The following is a 17,334-nucleotide window of genomic DNA, read 5'->3' as shown; positions in this document are numbered from 1 at the left end:
ACAGTAAATAAAAAACACCTAATTTCTTCCTCAATGAAGAGTGCGTCTAATGAAAATTTTTTAACCGTAAACTCGAGCCAGCCTCATAAAATATGCATAACGTCGAAGTAGAGACTCGTGCATCAAAGCAGATTCGTTATTTTGTAGAGACTTTGGTCGAAGTCCCTTAGCTTCAAAAGCAGTTTAACTCGTAACCTATTTCAATGTTTTGATAGCAGGATTAATTGCCGTAACATCAAGGGGCTTACACGTAGTTTTTGCTTAGTTTTGGGGTATGGTCCACAGTAAATTAGATGGGTTTATCGAGTCGTGAGTCTGCCAGCGTAGAATAGAATGAGGAAAGCAAGCTGTTTTTGCCGAGTTCTCCTGGAAATTCAAGAGGAGCAGGTAAAATTGTACGTTAAGCTCGTTGTAAACGAATTCGAGTTTCTTCAGTTCGGTGCAACCACGTATAATGCCGCTATTGATAATGACGCCTGAAAGATCTATTTGTTGAATTGTAATCTACTTTGTACTAAACAAAACTCCGAGTTTTCTTGCTTGCAAGAACCGAATCTATAATCCTACGACGTCAACAATATTTTTCTCAAGCTCGAATATAAACAAAATGCGCTATTGGTAGCTGTTTTAGAGAAAAACAATCTTTGTGATTATGTTTATCGCTGAACGAAGTAATGTGGCAATACGTAAACACAAATCGCAATTCTTTACAGCTGCCATAAGGCAAATATTTAATGCATTTACAAATAAAATAGGTAAATCATTTAAACGGGAACGTCATTATGCGAGTTTTTACTGAATTCGTCAATAATTAAATATTTCGGTTTTTTATAAATGTAAATAATTAGTGTCTCGGTTTGAATAATATTATTTATTTTGTCCACGTGAATTCTGGACAAATAAACGCTCTGGTTTTGTGTACTTTGCATAACCAAAACATTGGTTACATCATTTAAATAGGAAATCCCCTAATTATTTCGAGAGTTCTATTACGAGAGCGCATTGCGACATACTGACGCGTATGATAAGATTCAGTAAATTATTCAGTTATCAATGGGCCGTGATTAGGTTAAATTCACAATTAGCAGTCAACAACTTGCCATCGGATTTCTCCTACACAGTAAAGCGTATGCTTTATATGCATATTGGAAATGTATATTGCATGTCAAAAAATATGTAAAATATGTTAAATTTAATCCTGCCTTTTTTATAGCGTCCATTGCAGATTCACGGAAAAATGAAGTTGCATAAAAGATAAGAAATTTTGGGAAAGCAGCGGACCTTACTAATGGATTTTAGAAGATACTGCGTTTCGTTCTTTAATCAGTCATCCATTTTAAACAATTTATTTGTGTAAAATAGATGATGATTTTCTTACAATATGACCTCATAAATCGGCGATACAAATAATATTATTGAATCGTATGCCTCGTGAATACGGTGTAATGTACGAGTATGATGATAAAGTTAGGTTTGGAAATGTCAGATAAACGCTTTTCATGTCAAAGTTTATCGATTACAATTTCATCACGTGAAAAACGTCTGGTTTCTTGCCCCCCATGAAGATCGTCTTTATCATTAGTAACCAGAGACTCGTTGGTTCGAACAATCACATGACACCGCAGGTCTTTAAGTAAGACAACTATATCCATTAATATTTTATCCAACTAATTACTTCTTCTAAAGAATATTCATTTCTTAACGTTTGTAAGGATTTATTCAATCATTTTGGATCATAAGTGTTAAAACTTATTGTTTCGCTAATATGACTGAACTATAATTATTTATTTTGTCGTTTTGGAGCACAGATGTGAAGAGGTAAATAAAAATAAAAATAAGTAAATCGAACTAAATTAATAAAAAATTAGTTTTGAAGTATAAGGGCGAAGAAGTAAACGAAAATAAAGGAACTATACAGAAATGATCGTAAAACTTATTTCCTCGTACATACAACTGGACTAAATGTTTAAGAAATGTTAATAACACGGACTTTGTTAAGCTAAGTTAATTATCTGCTATTTAATGTGATGATCGTATAGTGTACACAATAAGCTGACAATTTATCAATATCTACTGAATTGAGAACCACTGTGATACAAAAACGGGCAAAGGAAACAAAGTACAAAATTGGAGTACATATTTTTCGTGTTCCACTGACATTCACACCGTTTTTCTGTGTGTAAATAACCCACACGGTGCTATCTCCATAAATACATACACACGTATGACAGCTGTAGTGATCGCTAATAAACCGGTAGCCTACTCTAACTCCATTCATTCTACCATCGACAGTCTTCCGGTAAATTCCAGTGGAACGTGCATACGCATTTTTCAATTTACTCGTCTCCATAATCAGTTGTATAAGTGTACATTGATAAAAAAAATAAGTTGCAAACAACAGTGATTTCTTGTGTTGTTCCAGATTTTTCAAGAGAATTATGTCGACGGACGTGCGAGGAGTCGTGTTGTCCGGGACCGAATTGGCAAAGTAAGTTGCTATCTTTGCAACTGCAGATACAGCAAATTCAAATTTACATAAGACTCGTGCATTTTACAACAATTTATTTCTCAATGCACTTTGTTAATGTTTGTAGCATACATTTTGCAATTTGTATTCTTTTATCGATTTATCACAATAAACGTGCATGCAACGCAGTTTTTAAAAAGATATTTGAGTTCAATTCAAATTCGTCTTTCGATTGTCTATTTCATTAGAAAGATCGATAATGGCCGTTGCACTGACCTAACCTTCAAGATCGAATTGCAGATAAATTTAAATTCTAGGAAATTTTCATGTGCTCCATAAAAGCATGCACGTTGTAAATGTGAGGTTATGCTTGCTTTCAGTCTCTAAATTATGTAACCAAAAAAATACAACTCTTGCAACGGAATGCATAAGGACATTTACGTACTCCGCAGCATTGAATCTTTCTTGATTGCGAGACGATTAATTTATATTAGATTTACAAAACATGGAGATCCAGAAAAAGCCCGCGAACTTTGAATTTCCGTATATGGACAGTAGGGGACACGATGATTCGAAAATAATATGGAAAAATAAAAAAATATATACTTTCTGTGTTGCAAATTATTCTCAAATATTTATGTTATACGAACGAGAATATAAAAGAATAGAAAATAATTATATTACAAATGCCTATGTAATGTACTATGCATAATATACGAGACATTTAAATACTTTTAAATATTTCTATGAATAACAGAAGTATAACATGCAACATTTCTTTTTGGTAATAACAATAAAGTTTGAATAGTAAAATTATCACCAAAACATGACATATTTTTAATACTTATTGTTACGAAACGTTGATAATTGTTTTATTTTTGAACTGTTATTTTATTGCATATAACAAAAATGTTATTTATGATTTATTGTGCAGTTTGCGATTCAATCGGTTGTAGGAAAATATTTTTTTACTCCTCGTGCTGATAAAATAAATTGGTTTTCGTTCGCAGGGAAATTCGCGAAAAACTAACAAAGGATGTAGCATTGTTGAGAGAAAAGCTGCCGAATTTCAAACCCGGCTTAGCTATCGTGCAAGTTGGCGGCAGAGAAGATTCAAATGTTTATATTAGAATGAAGATAAAAGCGGCGAGCGACATCGGGATCGCAGCGGATCACGTGAAACTTCCAAATACTACGACCGAAATGGAATTGGTAAACAAAGTAACCAAATTAAACAATGATCCAAACATTCACGGAATCATTGTGCAAATGCCTCTTGATAGCGTGAACAAAATCAACAGCCATATGATCACTGATTTAGTCTCTCCCGACAAAGATGTGGATGGGTCAGTATTACATAACTGTTCGTAATAAATAAATTCACTCTTGCATCTAAAAATAGCGCATATGAACGGAAGCTATAATACAATTCTTCTGAACACATAACAATGTCCAGTAATAAGAATACGCATCACTTTCGAATTCTATAATTGAATTTACTCAACAAGGCATTAAATACATTAAAAATATATAAATCTGTATATACTACAGATAGAAAAAAATGTTGTGAAAAACAAACGAGATAATCGCCAATTGCAACAGCGATAACTTATTATTTACGTGTTATTACAACATGCCACTGTACTTTCGTAATATTGTTGACAAATCTTGAATTACCCTAACCATTTGTAACAACCGTTGAAACCTCATTTTTTTCAGATTAAACACGATTAATGAAGGAAGAGTCGCCATTGGTGATATGACGGGATTTTTACCATGCACTCCGAACGGATGCATTGAGCTTATCAAAAAGTACGTTAAACAAATTATTTTCATTCATTAAAAATTTATAAATATCGCTGTACATCATATTATCGAAAAATATTTCGCACGTTCATCCTTCAAACATTTCGAAATATACGTCAAGCGATTCAATCACGAGTGACCTAATAAATAATTTTATGCAATATGTTCGTCACATAAATAATTAATTTTTGCAATAATGTGCTCCAGGAGCGGCGTACCGATTGCCGGTGCGAAGGCTGTAGTTTTGGGCAGAAGCAAAATCGTCGGTACTCCGGTTGCCGAATTGTTAAAATGGCAAAACGCCACTGTAACAGTGTGTCACTCGCGAACGAAGAATCTTCCGGAAGTTGTAAGTAGCAAACAACATTTTCTCGATTACTTTTAAAATGTCTCTATAAATCTATATTAAATGCTGAATTTGATTACAGGTCTCCGAGGCTGATATCTTAGTAGTTGCTATTGGCCAGCCTCAGATGGTCAAGGGAAGCTGGATTAAACCCGGTGCAGTCGTAATCGATTGCGGAATAAATTCCATTTCAGGTAGATATAATTTCGTGCTTAACATCTTGCCTATTGAGAGCCAATTAACAGGCTTTGAAAATAACTGTGCCTTAAAGAAGCTTAATACTTTTCTTAGTAACAAGACTGTAAGAAATTATTAGTCTGTGTTACAATTACCAATAATATTAAGTCTATAATAATATACATTTCGAAACATGAGACGAAATAAGTATTGAGTTCAAATGCCTACTGTAGCCTAGAATAAATTGTATGAGTTATTATATCAGAACTTTTAAGTTCGTATCTAACAGTACAAAACCTTACAATAGTTAGGCAGTTCATTTTTCTTGAAGAAAATCTTACAGTGTACGTAATTATTATAGATCCAACAAAGAAATCTGGACAACGTCTGATAGGGGATGTCGACTACGAAGAAGCCGCGAAGGTGGCATCGTACATCACACCGGTACCTGGCGGAGTTGGTCCGATGACCGTGGCCATGTTGATGAAGAACACGGTGCTATCGGCTCAAAGATCAGCAGATAGACTTTTGAACACCAAATGGAATTTGAACGTTCTCTCGATCAGCCCGCAAATGCCGGTTCCCAGCGACATAACGATCTCGAGAAGTCAAGAACCGAAGTCGATCACGATCCTGGCGGAAGAGATTGGATTGTCCCCGAACGAGATCAGTCCTTACGGCAGCAAAAAGGCGAAAATCGGCTTGAACGTATTGAAGAGGCTGAAGGACCAACCGAATGGAAAATTCGTGGTAGTTGCTGGTATCACTCCAACGCCTTTCGGAGAAGGCAAAAGCACCACCTCATTAGGCTTGGTGCAAGCTTTAACTGCACACAAGGGGAAGAACTCGTTTGTTACCTTGAGGCAACCGAGTCAGGGTCCCACTTTTGGTGTGAAAGGTGGGGCTGCGGGTGGAGGATACTCGCAGGTTCGTTTGCTTTCCTATTATTTCGATTAGGTACACGCACAGAGGTTTTACAATTAATTCATTTCTAGGTGATTCCCATGGAGGAGTTCAACCTACATTTAACTGGCGATATCCACGCTGTAACTGCAGCCAACAATCTGTTAGCGGCACAGATCGATGCAAGATACTTCCACGAATCCACTCAGTCCGACAAAGCTCTTTACGACCGACTCGTGCCGACGATTAAAGGCGAAAGGAAATTCTCGAACATTCAGTTACGACGTTTGCGAAAGCTTGGTATCGCGAAGACAGACCCGAACAGTTTAACGGAGGAAGAAGCTAAAAAATTCGCGAGATTAGACATCGATCCAGAGAACGTTCCTTTCACCAGAGGTACTGAAACTAAAATAAAAATCTATGCAGAAATATAAGATAAATTGGAGACAATGTAACCGAATATGTTTCAGTAATCGATACCAACGACCGATTTTTACGCAAAATCACTATTGGTCAAAGTCCAACCGAGAAAGGAAAAACACGAGAAACATCTTTCTCCATTTCCGTCGGTTCTGAGATAATGGCAATACTTGCACTCTCCACCAGCGTCGATGATATGAAAGAAAGGCTTGGCAACATGGTGGTAGCTTTCAGTAAAAGCGGAGAGCCCTTGACTGCAGAAGACTTTGTTAGTGTATTTATAATGTACATCGTAAAAATGTTATCCTATTGTTTCATAAGAATTATGTACATGTTTGTAGGGTATGACTGGGGCCATGGCAATTTTATTGAAAGATGCGATCCAGCCAACTCTGATGCAATCTTTAGAAGGAACTCCGGTAATGGTTCATGCTGGGCCATTTGCGAACATCGCGCATGGCTGTTCCTCGATTATTGCAGACTCAATCGCGTTGAAATTAGTTGGACCAGAAGGTATCGTGGTAACCGAAGCCGGATTCGGTTCTGACATCGGTATGGAGAAATTCTTCGACATCAAATGTCGAACATCTGGGCACACACCGAACGCTGTTGTGCTTGTTGCGACTGTTAGAGCATTGAAAATGCACGGTGGAGGACCTCCGGTAACTACGGGTGCTACTCTCAAGAAAGAATACCGTGAAGAGAATCTTGAGTTAGTTAGAAAGGGTCTTCCGAATCTTCAGAAGCATATCAGTAATGGAACTAAGTTTGGTGTGCCGGTTATTGTGGCAATTAATGTCCATGCGTAAGTTTCGCAAATACTTCTGTGTGTCTCTGTTGAGCAATAGGTGATTTTAGAAAAATTGTTTCAGCACTGACACGCAAGCAGAACTGAATTTGGTAAAGCAAGCAGCAATTGAAAGCGGCGCAGCAGATGCGGTGATATGCAATCATTGGGCGCAAGGCGGCGCTGGTGCAACGGAACTTGCAGATGCAGTTATAGCCGCCACGAACAAACCCAGCAATTTCAAAGTATTATACGATTTGAATGTCAGTATCGAAGAAAAGATTAATACCATTGCAAAGGAAATGTATGGTGCGGGAGAAGTTGTTCTTGCGGAAAAGGTAAACCTCTTCACAACTATGTAACATAGTTTTGGTTCAATGTGTAGTTTATCTAGATGTAGATGTAATAATTATTATTGTAGGTGCAAAAGAAGATTGAAACGTACAATAAACTAGGATATAACAAACTGCCCCTTTGCATGGCAAAGACGTCCAATTCTTTAACTGGTGATGCATCAGTTAAAGGTGCTCCTACAGGTTTCCAACTGAATATTACGGATATATTTGTGTCTGTTGGTGCTGGTTTTGTAGTGCCAATGGTGGGAGATGTAAGTTTTTGTGTTAAACTATAAATTGTACAAATGCAACATATACTACAATATGAAATGTTACTTTTCTAGATAATGATGATGCCAGGTCTTTCTACCAGGCCAAGTATTTATGATATGGACTGGAACGGTGAAACGGACGAAATAGAAGGCTTATTTTAAATATAATTCGTTACATTGCAAAAGCATTCTTATTTATAGAATGTTACGATAGTTTCCGTTGAATAAAATATTATATTTTTTACATATTTTCCAGAAAATTTATTTGTATTTTATACCATGTTTACAGAATAATAAATTGTATTTTGTATTATGTTACACAAAGTTTACGACACTTTACGGACACCCCGTAATTTCGCAGAACGCGATCTCGGATTTCTTTCTATTTCTTCGGGTGTAGGCGTTATGACATGTTTATGTAACATTTTCCATGGTGATTTTAAAATGGTGTTATATTCGTTAATGTCATAAGATTTACTATAGTCTGCGAATTTTAATGGTAATGCGTTAGCAACTGTTTGTATTATATTTCCGGAAATATGCCTTTTAACTATTGTGTCTTCTAAAGAATGGAAAGATATCGTGACTAAGCGACCATCTGTTTTTAAATACGATGCAGCCAGAACAATACCATAATTGATTTCATTCAATTCATTATTCACAAAAATTCTCAGTGCTTGAAATGTTTTTGTAGCACAATGAGCAGATCTACCAAGCTGGTCGTGCCTTTTTTCGTGTACAACCGATTCAATTAGTTCAGCTAATTCTTCAGTGGTTTTCAAACTCCTAAAAGAGTATCGAGCTTCGACAATAGCACGTGCAATCTTTTTTGCCTTTTTCTCTTCACCGTAAGCTCTCAGGACTTGGATTAAATCTATTTCAGTTATTCTTTCTAGAACATCGGCAGCTGTAGGTTCTTCAGGACACCTAAATCCATCCATCCTCATGTCCAAAGGTCCATTCTTTGATATGGAAAATCCTCTATGTGCGACATCGAACTGCATTGAAGAACAACCAAAATCAAATAAGAACCCATCTATGCTGTTCTTTTGCACTTTATGCTGACAAAGCAACTGTGGCAGTTCAGAAAATCTTCCTAGTAGAGGTATTATTTGCCCAGGATATTTTTCTGATAATTTGTGTGCAAATTCATGCGCAACAGGATCTCTGTCCAATGCAAATATCTTCACTTCGGGAAAAGTTTTTAGAATTTGTACAGAATGTCCTCCAGCACCAAACGTCATATCCACTATAGTTTTCTTTGGTGAAGGTTCCAGATACTGTAATACTTCATCAGCCATAACTGGTACATGCGATACATTGTTAACATTCTCATCTACTAACTGGCTGTATCTTTTTATATGTTTTAAGTATTTTAAGCAATTCTGTTTTTGTAATAAATAGTGAACATTTCTATTACAACGATTAATGTTGTGATATCCTACCATTGGAAGCGTAACAATATTACGTATTACTTTTGATAACATTGTACAACTTAGCTCTTGAATTATCAAATATCTGTGCAGCTTTTGCAGCTACATGTACGAAAATTCCTTTATCTTCTGTTTCAAAAAACTCCCGTAGTTCTGGTGAGAGTGCCAAATTACATTGTTCCTTTGTTAACCCGCTAGCACTATTATTACGAGCACGGGCATACTGTTCTCCATGTTGATTGGAAGCAATTCTTTTCAAACTTAAATAATAGCGGTCACATACCTCACGATTTACCTCGGTAGTTGCCTCACCTTGTGAAAAAGCAACTTTTAATTGATCACGGATGTGTTGACCTAAGTCTCTAAAATAAATACAATTTGTCATTAAATTTGTACAGAGCCAATAAACAGTAAATTAAATGTCAATACGTAATCATTTAGGAAACGGGGCATATCGAAATATATATAATTTGTGATTATATATGTTTTGAAACATTCCTATAACCTTAACGTACTCACGTTTCTACGAAAAAATTAGAACTAACTTAAATTGACAGTAATATTATTTATAACAAAAATAGTAGAAAAGCATGAAAAGATCTTTAATTTGTTACATCGAGAGAAATTACCTGCCAGCTTTTGATTTATCTAAAGGCCAAGACTCCAGTAATCTCATGTAATTCCTGTAGGTACCGGCCATGATAACACAAATGTGTTGGTGGACTTTTTAAAACGGGGTAAATATAGTTATAATGATTATTGGTATACGTAATAGAACCGAACCATTGCACAAGGCAATTATTATTGAATAATTATATGATATAAGATCAATTGAAAAAATTTTTTCATATAATTCGACAGATAATATGCATTCAAACCACAATTCCAAGGATGTTACATAACTAACTTCGCGCATGTGAATAGTTCGTAACAATCATGGTTTAATTTTATCCTTTCTCTCTGTTACCAGTTACAGCATATTTTATGAACCAAAAATATAGTTACACATTAGAATTACCATTCGTACTAATTTTGTTAGTACAATACCGATTCTCAATCTGTACTGATAACAAAATTTCACTATTTATACGGACTTTCAACAAATTATTGTAATGTATAAAATAAGATTGATATATCGTATACGACCAATTTCTATTTCCATACTAAATTCACAGTGAAAATAAATGTTCACCTTAGTAAAAACATTACTTTTGGAGTAAACATAAAACTAAATATAGGAAATATAAACAGTACTACTTGCAAATAATATCTTTTAATAATTTCTACAAGCACATCTTTAGTTTTTAATTATAAAAATAGAATGCAGTATTACATTATAAATACAGTTATGTCAACAGATTACTTATTTGCATCACTAAGCCCATGTGAGATCCTGTTGTCCGTTTTGAAGATTAATTTTTGTGTTTGTTTCTCTGCAATATAGATTACCATATAAATGACAAACCACTATTTTATTCAACTAAAATAAAAGTTTCCCGCGCATAATTTTAAAATTTAAGCCCCCTCTCCACACCCCATTCACCAATCAGGTGTTGCATTTTACAAGGATTCCCCGATTCCCTAGTCGTATTGTACAAGAGTTTCCTGTGTTTAATCAATATCATTTAATACTTACATAACTAGAAAGTTGGTGTACATTTTTCAGTGATTGTATCCCATTTATATTTTTCGCTTCGCTTATGAAGTAAGATACATTTTCTGTTTGTAAATTTGTACCGTTTTGCCGAACATCGTCAGAATATAAAACCGTTTTGCCTTGCTTGTCAGGAGCAGCAGTTTCGGCATTTGCAGAAATATCCACAGATTTTTCAGTTTTCCATACCTCAAGCAATGTCTCAGAATTGTAAAGTGGGTATATGGCATAAACAAATGACCATGGATGTTGATCAGAATATTCTGTATAAGTATTTTCTTCACTTAATACTTGGGATGCAAGAATACTCAAGTACAGTGCTCCCTAGATCAAACAATTCTTTATAAATCAACATGATAATATTATACATACTTACATAATGTTCCAACTTACAAACAGTACGAAATGCATTTTGCTGTTGTTCTCTGATACTGACTGCTACTTCACAGAAATCGTTCATTTTATACTACCTCTACCATTTTAAATACCCAAGTTTAAATCACATTAGAAAGATTACACATATTGTATTTCAAGGTCTGAATGTTACATTTCAGGATTATGCTATTAAAGCCACTTAAAACTTATAAAAGTGAATGTAATGTTGCATGTATAAAAAGTATTTAAAATACGATATTAAATATAATAATTTACAAACGTTTTTTATTTAATAACATACACAACAATTATACACAATTATAAATAGACGTTTTTGTTCAAGTCTTTTAGCTTTTAATAGTATCTACGTTGCAACCCAAAAGGCCATTACCAGCCCAAGGACGTGGAGTTAAGCTCAACGTTAAGATATTAGATCCACGCTTAATCTTTATGGCAATTTTATTGTACCTACTATTTTGTACCAAAGTACCAATATCTTGTAATGAACCAAAATTTCGATGATCAATAGAACCAAATTTCAATATCAAATCATTCACTTGAATTCCCTAGAATATAAAATTAAATATTATGCAATATATTTCATGTTTAGAAATTATTTTAGTGTTATGACAATTTGAGACATATATCTTACTGCAATCTCAGCTGGTGAACCAGGTGACACCAAATTCACAATAAGGAAAGGCTTCAATTGCACAGGTTGTTCAACATCATTTAATGCAGCTCCATTAGAACTTTCCGCTTGATTTCCTGATAATGAATGCACTTTGTGCAATCCTTCTTCTATCTTTTTCATCAAAGCTTTATGATCATTTCTGAAACCTAATCATTTCAGTTATTTACATTTAATGCATCAACATTGTATAAAGACATACATACATATAATTTTATGCCTCGCATGCCTGACTTGGTAAACATCTATGTCCTGTCTTGGATATCCTTCGGAATCAACCAACGGATCATCCATACCAACATGATTCTAAAATTCGGAAAATTAACAGGTCATGATACATACAAAACAAAAATATAGTCGCTTATGATGGCAGGGTTAGGTTTGTATTTCTTATGAATCTAAAGTGATTCTATATACATACGGAATCTAGGATTTCTTTAAATGCTTTCAATTCCGCTTCGATTTCATCTTTATCCTTCATAAGCTGAAGGACGTAGTTCTTAGCTTCCTGCAATTCCATATCGGCCACCATTTTTACTTCTAGTGACGTGCGATAAGCCCTCAATGCCGTACTTAGGGGATAGCGATCCATGGGTCCATTTGAATCCAATATGTACTTTTTAAAGTTTAATGATGTCTGTCTTTTGAAGATTAAAAATATCAAAATATTATTACAAATCAAGTATGAAAATATATAAGTTAGAGGTATCTGAGAGTTAAAGGTATTGCTTCATTGGTTTCTGTACTTTTAAAAATTATTAACATTATTTATTTTTAATACGCATGTTCACTAGATATAATATATAATTTATGACATTTGGAATCTTAAAAATAGCGCTTTTAAGTATCGCGCTTCGTATACGACTGTTTGTTTCCCTTGCGGAGCCATGGAAAACATATCTTGCAAATCAAAGGGCTGTTCCACAACCGTCATGACGTCCCTTCCGTAAACTAAAATTAAATATGTTTACAACTGTATAACATTATATTTTCGGACAAAAAAAAAATATCAATACCTTCGCAGTGCTCTAAGAATTGTATACACTCCTGGAGTGTTGTGTCTTTCAGAACTACCAATTGTTTGGCCAACTGTTCCAAAAGCGAAAGAAAACATCTTTTCGCGTAGAACCAAGTATCGGTTCCTAATCTTTTGTTGTATGGTTCTAAACTTTTCATCACTCTAGATATACCGAACTCATAATTTCCTTTAGAACAATACAACGTTCCGATGACCAAATTCACAATACATAAATGAAATAATTTTTTATCTTGGTCTTCCCGCGAAATTGCTTGTTCTTCTTTTTCTATCTTTTTCATTAGCCCTTCGGCTTCTGCATTTTCAGTTGTCATAATATAACTTACGCATAAATTAGCGAGTACTATAGCACTTACATCTAAAATCTGAAATTTTCGTAAATTGATTAGTAATCCCTTGCGATTGCTGCAAGAAAAGAAAAAAGTAAAAAACAAGATGATAACTAACATTACCGCTTTTCTTTTTGACAATGGGTTGATAAAATACTGCTGCCTCTTTAAACTTGTTCTTTTGCATAAATAGCGTGTGCGCCACATTTAATATCCATATATCGTGTTCATTGCAAAATTCCGCGCTCTTCCGAAAAATTTTTTCTACCTGCGTATAATTTCCAAGTTCCCAATAAATTTTGGCTTGAGCCATTAAAACGGGTACATATCGCTCCAAAGCTTCCTCATAATCAGTTACAGCTTTTTTAACAGCAGTATCATCGTGATTAAGCCTTGCTTCTTGGACCCGTTTTGTAGTTTTTCTTAAAATCTCCATGTGCTTGTTCCCAAGATCGTCGAATTTACGATACGCCTCCTCTGGCGATGTTTGTTGCGTAATTAATGCATCCAAAAAATCGTACAAATACTGAAAAGTAAGTTAATATTTGCAATACTACTATCAGAGAGGATATGAATTTTATTTTATTTTTTGTCACCCCAGAATGTCTATGCTTGTTACAGTCCTGTACCTAAACAACTATATAACCTTTGTGTCATGTTTTCTTGACGCCAATTTATTATTATTGTTTTAATGCAATATAACAGTCGTGTGACTTTCATGCAAACACATTTTCGTTAAACCTGTTGAAAATGGTAAATTGCAAACTAAATCAAATATTTCTTGGGGAAATTGCATCTGTACAAAATTACGGAGCTTTTATTCGAATTCCTGGCTGTGCATCGCAAGGATTACTTCACAAGTCTCAGGTAAAGAAACAATCTATTAAAAAATGTATGAAAAATAGTAAAATTGCTATTTGTATTACAAGTTTACGATATCAATGATTTGCGTTAACATAACCTTCTTTAGGTAAGCACTGCTCGTGTCGACGATGTTGCACAGGTTTTGCAAAAAGGAGAACGAGTCTGGTGCAAAGTCATTTCTATGGGAGATGATGGCAAAATAGGCTTATCTATGAAATATGTGAATCAAGGGAATGGCACTGATTTAGATCCTAACGGGGTAGAGTTGCAAAGGGATGCTCAAAAGAAAAAAACTATCGGAAAATATGAGCGTAAAGCGATACAGTTAGAAGCAGTGCTTAATACGACGTGCACAAAGTGTGGAACTGCAGGTCATTTATCCAACGATTGCTTTATGTCTCCTGATGGGAAAAAGTATGACTTGATTCCAGAAATCAAAGAAGAAGTTGTTGAACAACAAGTAGTCGATGAAACTGAAAAGGAGAAGAAGCACAAGCACAAGAAAGTAAAGAAAAAACACAAGGTTAAGAAAAGCAAGCAAAGTACAGACAATAGTGAGTCAGATGAGAAAGAAGTAACAAAGAAGAAGAAAAGGAAACATTCCAAAGATCAGAAAAAGAAGAAGAAAAGGAAGTATGATAGTTCCTTTAGCGACGATAGTTCTAGTGACAGTTCTTCTAGTCATAATGTAAAAGTTCACAAACGAAAACACTCTGAAAGCTCAGAGAAACGTACAAAAAAATGTAAACACTCAAAAAGTAAATACCCAGATCGATGAGATACAATGCAATTCCTGCAGAATCTAAGACTAATTTGTATGTACCTTTTATAACTCCTTCAATTACGAAAAATATTTTCAATGTGTGATTTGTGACAAATGCACTTATAATACATGTAACATCGCAATAAAAATCATACTTACTGGTGTTAAATATTTAAAGGTCAGGTGTACATTTTCGGCTAAAACATCAGCTGCTAGATCATAGTACTGATATTTACAATACAATAGTAATAAATTAGCAAACGTTTCAGGTGGAAATGGATTTTGTTGTAATAAAAATTGGAGTTTTTCGAACCCTTCGCTTGGCTTTGTATCCATGTTTATCAAAGCTTGATTGTGCAATGTAACAGCATCAAGTTCTTCTTCAGATCTTGGAGGCATATCTGTTAATGCTTCTTTTGCTGCTTCATCTAAATACGTCGAATAAAATTTACTAAAGATAGAAGATAAGTCAAGTAATAAACATTTTCTGTGTATAATTACAATTTTGCAATTGATATTCTATTGCAGCCTTCAAATTGAACGCTTCTGTCAAAGCTGTTTCATGCAATGTTAATGTATTTCCAACACTACGGACTTCTATACCATCTGTGGTCATTCCTACTCCCAATTCTGGATGTTCTCTTATCCCTTGTTCAATAATATCGGCTGGTATAATATACAATAAATGTTACATTATTGTAATTCATTAAACTGAATTAGTAATGGTGATAGCATGAGTTTTACCAATATATTTCAGTGATGCAGCATATTCTTTTAGTTTAAAGTAACAAAGTGCTACATTGTAAGACAAATGAGGTTTAAAACCTGCAATTTGTAATGCATTTGCAAATTTTTTTAGAGCTTGTTCATACTGGTCTTCCTAAAATGCAAAAATATATGGAAAACTTCTAAATCCCTTCTAAGAAAATTTCAACTTCTATTGAGTACCTTATATAAAAGGCAGCCTAAATTAATTTCTGTATCAATATCATCCACTGGGCATTGATCAACAAGACTTTTTGCAACAACCATATCTTCCTGTCCATATTTTATTGCTGCCTGCAGCTTTTTCACTTTAGATTCTAAATTACTGTGATTTATAATATTGGAGCATATTGCCCAAGCCTCTTGATACATACATGCTTGGTGCAAAGATTGAGCATGATACAATTTGTATAAATTTTCATCTGGGCATAATTGAACTAATTTTTCATAACACTGTGCAGAAGCTATGAAATCTTGTGTGTAAAAGTAGCAATATGCAAGGAGAGATAGACAGGGCCTTGACTGTAAAATAAATTATTAACTACATAGAATTTTTCTTAGAAAAAGAAAGATCACATTATTATAACATGATCTTACTTACAGAATTGTAAGAATCAAGAAGTGTAATTAAGACTTTTATTGTTTCTGTATACCTCTGTTCTTTTATCTGAAAAATAGATGTTTACATTTTTGTACTTTTATTTAATACTCCACTTTTCTCCCTTTAATTTTGGTGATTTAAAAAGAAGTTACCATTGTATAAATTGTTTTTGTATATTCTCCATCTTTTATTTGCACGTTCTCTATGAAAGTACTCATGTTTTATAAATCACTTTTTTATTTGCAAAGTGCTTCGACCATTCCACTGAATTACTATTAGTTTAACTACTGGACTATCGCGCAATGTTTTGATAAAGCCTGCATGTCGTAACCATAGAAACAAATGCTTTCTTTACGGCAAGAGGATTATATGCAGAACAAATATGGTAAACGTAAAAAATGAAGTTTTGTGGTAAACCAGCGTTATTACAAATAAAACTACTATCTCGTTGTCAAAATATTTTTAGAAACAGGTTTGAACGCAACCGCTATGTATTTTACCGAAGGAGAACTCCCACGCTCGTCGGGATGGCATTTAAATTAGTATTTTCATTGCGCATGCGTACGTAAATTGTGCTCCATGAACATACATTTATGCGAATTGTAATATTCATCAGATAGGGACATTTCTATAAGCAATTTTTCTAGAAAATAATTCTCAAAAATGCGTAGGAATATCGAATTACACACGTGAAACGATGAAAGTCAGTTTTCAATAATATTCACTTCATGGAACTGTTCATGTTTCAATACAATTTTTTATCAAATCGTATGTTGAATTTTTCCCCACTTTCAAACGTTTTCGATTGTTTATACACATACATAGGATCTCTTTTCTGTTTCCTGCAGTGACTCACAAAGAATGATAACATACATTCATCTGTAGCAACTCCAGCTTTATAAATATTGTTCTGAAGGTCTCAAAATTTAGGAACACGAACATCAAAGGTTTTGAACAGAAGTTTCGCATCTGGTCAAGTGCTCTGTGACGGAACAATAAAACGTTTCATGACCTAGCGCAAAGGTAATCTAAGACAGCTTTCGTGAAGTATATATTGAACGTACAAGTAGAATCATGATCTGAGTAGGTTGGAAAAAAAGAAACTAATGAATAAGTGCCGCTATCTTGAAGAAGGCAAGCATGCGAGGTAGTAAATGCATGCACACCTATCGGATAGGTTTTCAAAAATCTTGATGAAGTACAAGTTGATACTGTCCCTTTCACGATGAAGTTATTCGTTAAAAGACTTCGAAAACATGTTATATTATTTCTTTGACAAATAATAAGCTTATGGAAGCTTATTGTGCTGT

At 34.4% G+C, this 17,334-nt stretch overlaps 7 protein-coding genes across 9 annotated transcripts; 2 read left to right on the top strand and 5 right to left on the bottom strand.

The window, feature by feature from the left end:
- The first annotated feature begins 1,586 nt into the window (after window positions 1–1,586).
- Window positions 1,587–7,761, top strand: Pug (pug C-1-tetrahydrofolate synthase, cytoplasmic). 2 transcript variants are annotated; one of them, XM_076789002.1, is made up of 13 exons: window positions 1,587–1,633; window positions 2,423–2,488; window positions 3,478–3,813; window positions 4,187–4,279; window positions 4,481–4,622; window positions 4,702–4,813; window positions 5,158–5,723; window positions 5,792–6,095; window positions 6,170–6,387; window positions 6,461–6,924; window positions 6,992–7,244; window positions 7,328–7,513; window positions 7,586–7,761. In XM_076789002.1, the coding sequence occupies exons 1-13, from the start codon at window positions 1,614–1,616 to the stop codon at window positions 7,673–7,675; spliced, it is 2,850 nt and encodes a 949-aa protein (XP_076645117.1). In that variant the 5' UTR covers window positions 1,587–1,613; the 3' UTR covers window positions 7,676–7,761. The 2 variants fall into 2 exon arrangements, with proteins under 2 accessions (XP_076645117.1, XP_076645118.1); XM_076789003.1 differs by lacking the exon at window positions 1,587–1,633 and adding an exon at window positions 2,221–2,299.
- On the bottom strand, window positions 7,746–9,000 carry LOC143354733 (putative methyltransferase-like protein 15 homolog). The gene has a single exon (XM_076789009.1). It carries the CDS (start codon window positions 8,998–9,000, stop codon window positions 7,840–7,842), a length of 1,161 nt encoding a protein of 386 aa, XP_076645124.1. The 3' UTR covers window positions 7,746–7,839.
- LOC143354736 (ubiquinol-cytochrome c reductase complex assembly factor 2-like) lies at window positions 8,878–10,078 on the bottom strand. Its single transcript, XM_076789013.1, has 2 exons — window positions 9,576–10,078; window positions 8,878–9,308 (listed from the first exon to the last, which is right to left on the bottom strand). Exons 1-2 carry the CDS (start codon window positions 9,644–9,646, stop codon window positions 8,978–8,980), a joined length of 402 nt encoding a protein of 133 aa, XP_076645128.1. The 5' UTR covers window positions 9,647–10,078; the 3' UTR covers window positions 8,878–8,977.
- Window positions 10,079–10,201: 123 nt separating this feature from the next.
- On the bottom strand, window positions 10,202–11,204 carry LOC143354737 (uncharacterized). The gene is made up of 3 exons (XM_076789014.1): window positions 10,994–11,204; window positions 10,583–10,924; window positions 10,202–10,379 (listed from the first exon to the last, which is right to left on the bottom strand). The coding sequence occupies exons 1-3, from the start codon at window positions 11,009–11,011 to the stop codon at window positions 10,359–10,361; spliced, it is 381 nt and encodes a 126-aa protein (XP_076645129.1). The 5' UTR covers window positions 11,012–11,204; the 3' UTR covers window positions 10,202–10,358.
- Window positions 11,205–11,240: 36 nt separating this feature from the next.
- LOC143354735 (26S proteasome non-ATPase regulatory subunit 9) lies at window positions 11,241–12,273 on the bottom strand. Of its 2 annotated transcripts, none has more exons than XM_076789011.1 (4): window positions 12,088–12,273; window positions 11,873–11,972; window positions 11,628–11,815; window positions 11,241–11,541 (listed from the first exon to the last, which is right to left on the bottom strand). In XM_076789011.1, the coding sequence occupies exons 1-4, from the start codon at window positions 12,256–12,258 to the stop codon at window positions 11,323–11,325; spliced, it is 678 nt and encodes a 225-aa protein (XP_076645126.1). In that variant the 5' UTR covers window positions 12,259–12,273; the 3' UTR covers window positions 11,241–11,322. The 2 variants fall into 2 exon arrangements, with proteins under 2 accessions (XP_076645126.1, XP_076645127.1); XM_076789012.1 differs by having other exon boundaries at window positions 11,628–11,808; window positions 11,869–11,972; window positions 12,088–12,268.
- Window positions 12,274–12,344: 71 nt separating this feature from the next.
- Window positions 12,345–16,806, bottom strand: Ttc30 (tetratricopeptide repeat domain 30). The gene is made up of 9 exons (XM_076789004.1): window positions 16,177–16,806; window positions 16,025–16,090; window positions 15,607–15,945; window positions 15,403–15,538; window positions 15,160–15,324; window positions 14,818–15,086; window positions 13,150–13,557; window positions 12,683–13,067; window positions 12,345–12,617 (listed from the first exon to the last, which is right to left on the bottom strand). The coding sequence occupies exons 1-9, from the start codon at window positions 16,240–16,242 to the stop codon at window positions 12,475–12,477; spliced, it is 1,977 nt and encodes a 658-aa protein (XP_076645119.1). The 5' UTR covers window positions 16,243–16,806; the 3' UTR covers window positions 12,345–12,474.
- LOC143354734 (zinc finger CCHC domain-containing protein 17) lies at window positions 13,554–14,803 on the top strand. Its single transcript, XM_076789010.1, has 2 exons — window positions 13,554–13,898; window positions 14,002–14,803. The coding sequence occupies exons 1-2, from the start codon at window positions 13,782–13,784 to the stop codon at window positions 14,671–14,673; spliced, it is 789 nt and encodes a 262-aa protein (XP_076645125.1). The 5' UTR covers window positions 13,554–13,781; the 3' UTR covers window positions 14,674–14,803.
- Window positions 16,807–17,334: the final 528 nt, after the last annotated feature.

The sequence above is a fragment of the Halictus rubicundus genome, chromosome 6, assembly GCF_050948215.1.
Source record: "Halictus rubicundus isolate RS-2024b chromosome 6, iyHalRubi1_principal, whole genome shotgun sequence".
NCBI classification, from domain to species: domain Eukaryota; kingdom Metazoa; phylum Arthropoda; class Insecta; order Hymenoptera; family Halictidae; genus Halictus; species Halictus rubicundus.
Note: the sequence above shows the minus strand (reverse complement) of the source record. Positions and strands in the feature narration are given on the sequence as shown.

Excerpts from the sequence above, each read along its gene's own strand:
- LOC143354735 (XM_076789011.1), bottom strand. The coding sequence starts at position 12,258 with ATGGATCGCTATCCCCTAAGTACGGCATTGAGGGCTTATCGCACGTCA. Across the intron at positions 11,973-12,087 it reads TTAAAGAAATCCTAGATTCC|AATCATGTTGGTATGGATGA; the intron begins GTATGTATATAG and ends TCCGAATTTTAG. Across the intron at positions 11,816-11,872 it reads TGCGAGGCATAAAATTATAT|GTTTCAGAAATGATCATAAA; the intron begins GTATGTATGTCT and ends TGAAATGATTAG.
- LOC143354734 (XM_076789010.1), top strand. The coding sequence starts at position 13,782 with ATGGTAAATTGCAAACTAAATCAAATATTTCTTGGGGAAATTGCATCT. Across the intron at positions 13,899-14,001 it reads GATTACTTCACAAGTCTCAG|GTAAGCACTGCTCGTGTCGA; the intron begins GTAAAGAAACAA and ends AACCTTCTTTAG.
- LOC143354736 (XM_076789013.1), bottom strand. The coding sequence starts at position 9,646 with ATGGCCGGTACCTACAGGAATTACATGAGATTACTGGAGTCTTGGCCT. Across the intron at positions 9,309-9,575 it reads GATAAATCAAAAGCTGGCAG|AGACTTAGGTCAACACATCC; the intron begins GTAATTTCTCTC and ends TATTTATTTTAG.
- LOC143354733 (XM_076789009.1), bottom strand. The coding sequence starts at position 9,000 with ATGTTATCAAAAGTAATACGTAATATTGTTACGCTTCCAATGGTAGGA.
- Ttc30 (XM_076789004.1), bottom strand. The coding sequence starts at position 16,242 with ATGAGTACTTTCATAGAGAACGTGCAAATAAAAGATGGAGAATATACA. Across the intron at positions 16,091-16,176 it reads CAAAAACAATTTATACAATG|ATAAAAGAACAGAGGTATAC; the intron begins GTAACTTCTTTT and ends TCTATTTTTCAG. Across the intron at positions 15,325-15,402 it reads TGCATCACTGAAATATATTG|CCGATATTATTGAACAAGGG; the intron begins GTAAAACTCATG and ends ATATTATACCAG.
- Pug (XM_076789002.1), top strand. The coding sequence starts at position 1,614 with ATGACACCGCAGGTCTTTAA. Across the intron at positions 4,623-4,701 it reads CGAAGAATCTTCCGGAAGTT|GTCTCCGAGGCTGATATCTT; the intron begins GTAAGTAGCAAA and ends ATTTGATTACAG. Across the intron at positions 7,514-7,585 it reads TAGTGCCAATGGTGGGAGAT|ATAATGATGATGCCAGGTCT; the intron begins GTAAGTTTTTGT and ends TTACTTTTCTAG.
- LOC143354737 (XM_076789014.1), bottom strand. Across the intron at positions 10,380-10,582 it reads TACACCAACTTTCTAGTTAT|AGAAACAAACACAAAAATTA; the intron begins GTAAGTATTAAA and ends TCTATATTGCAG.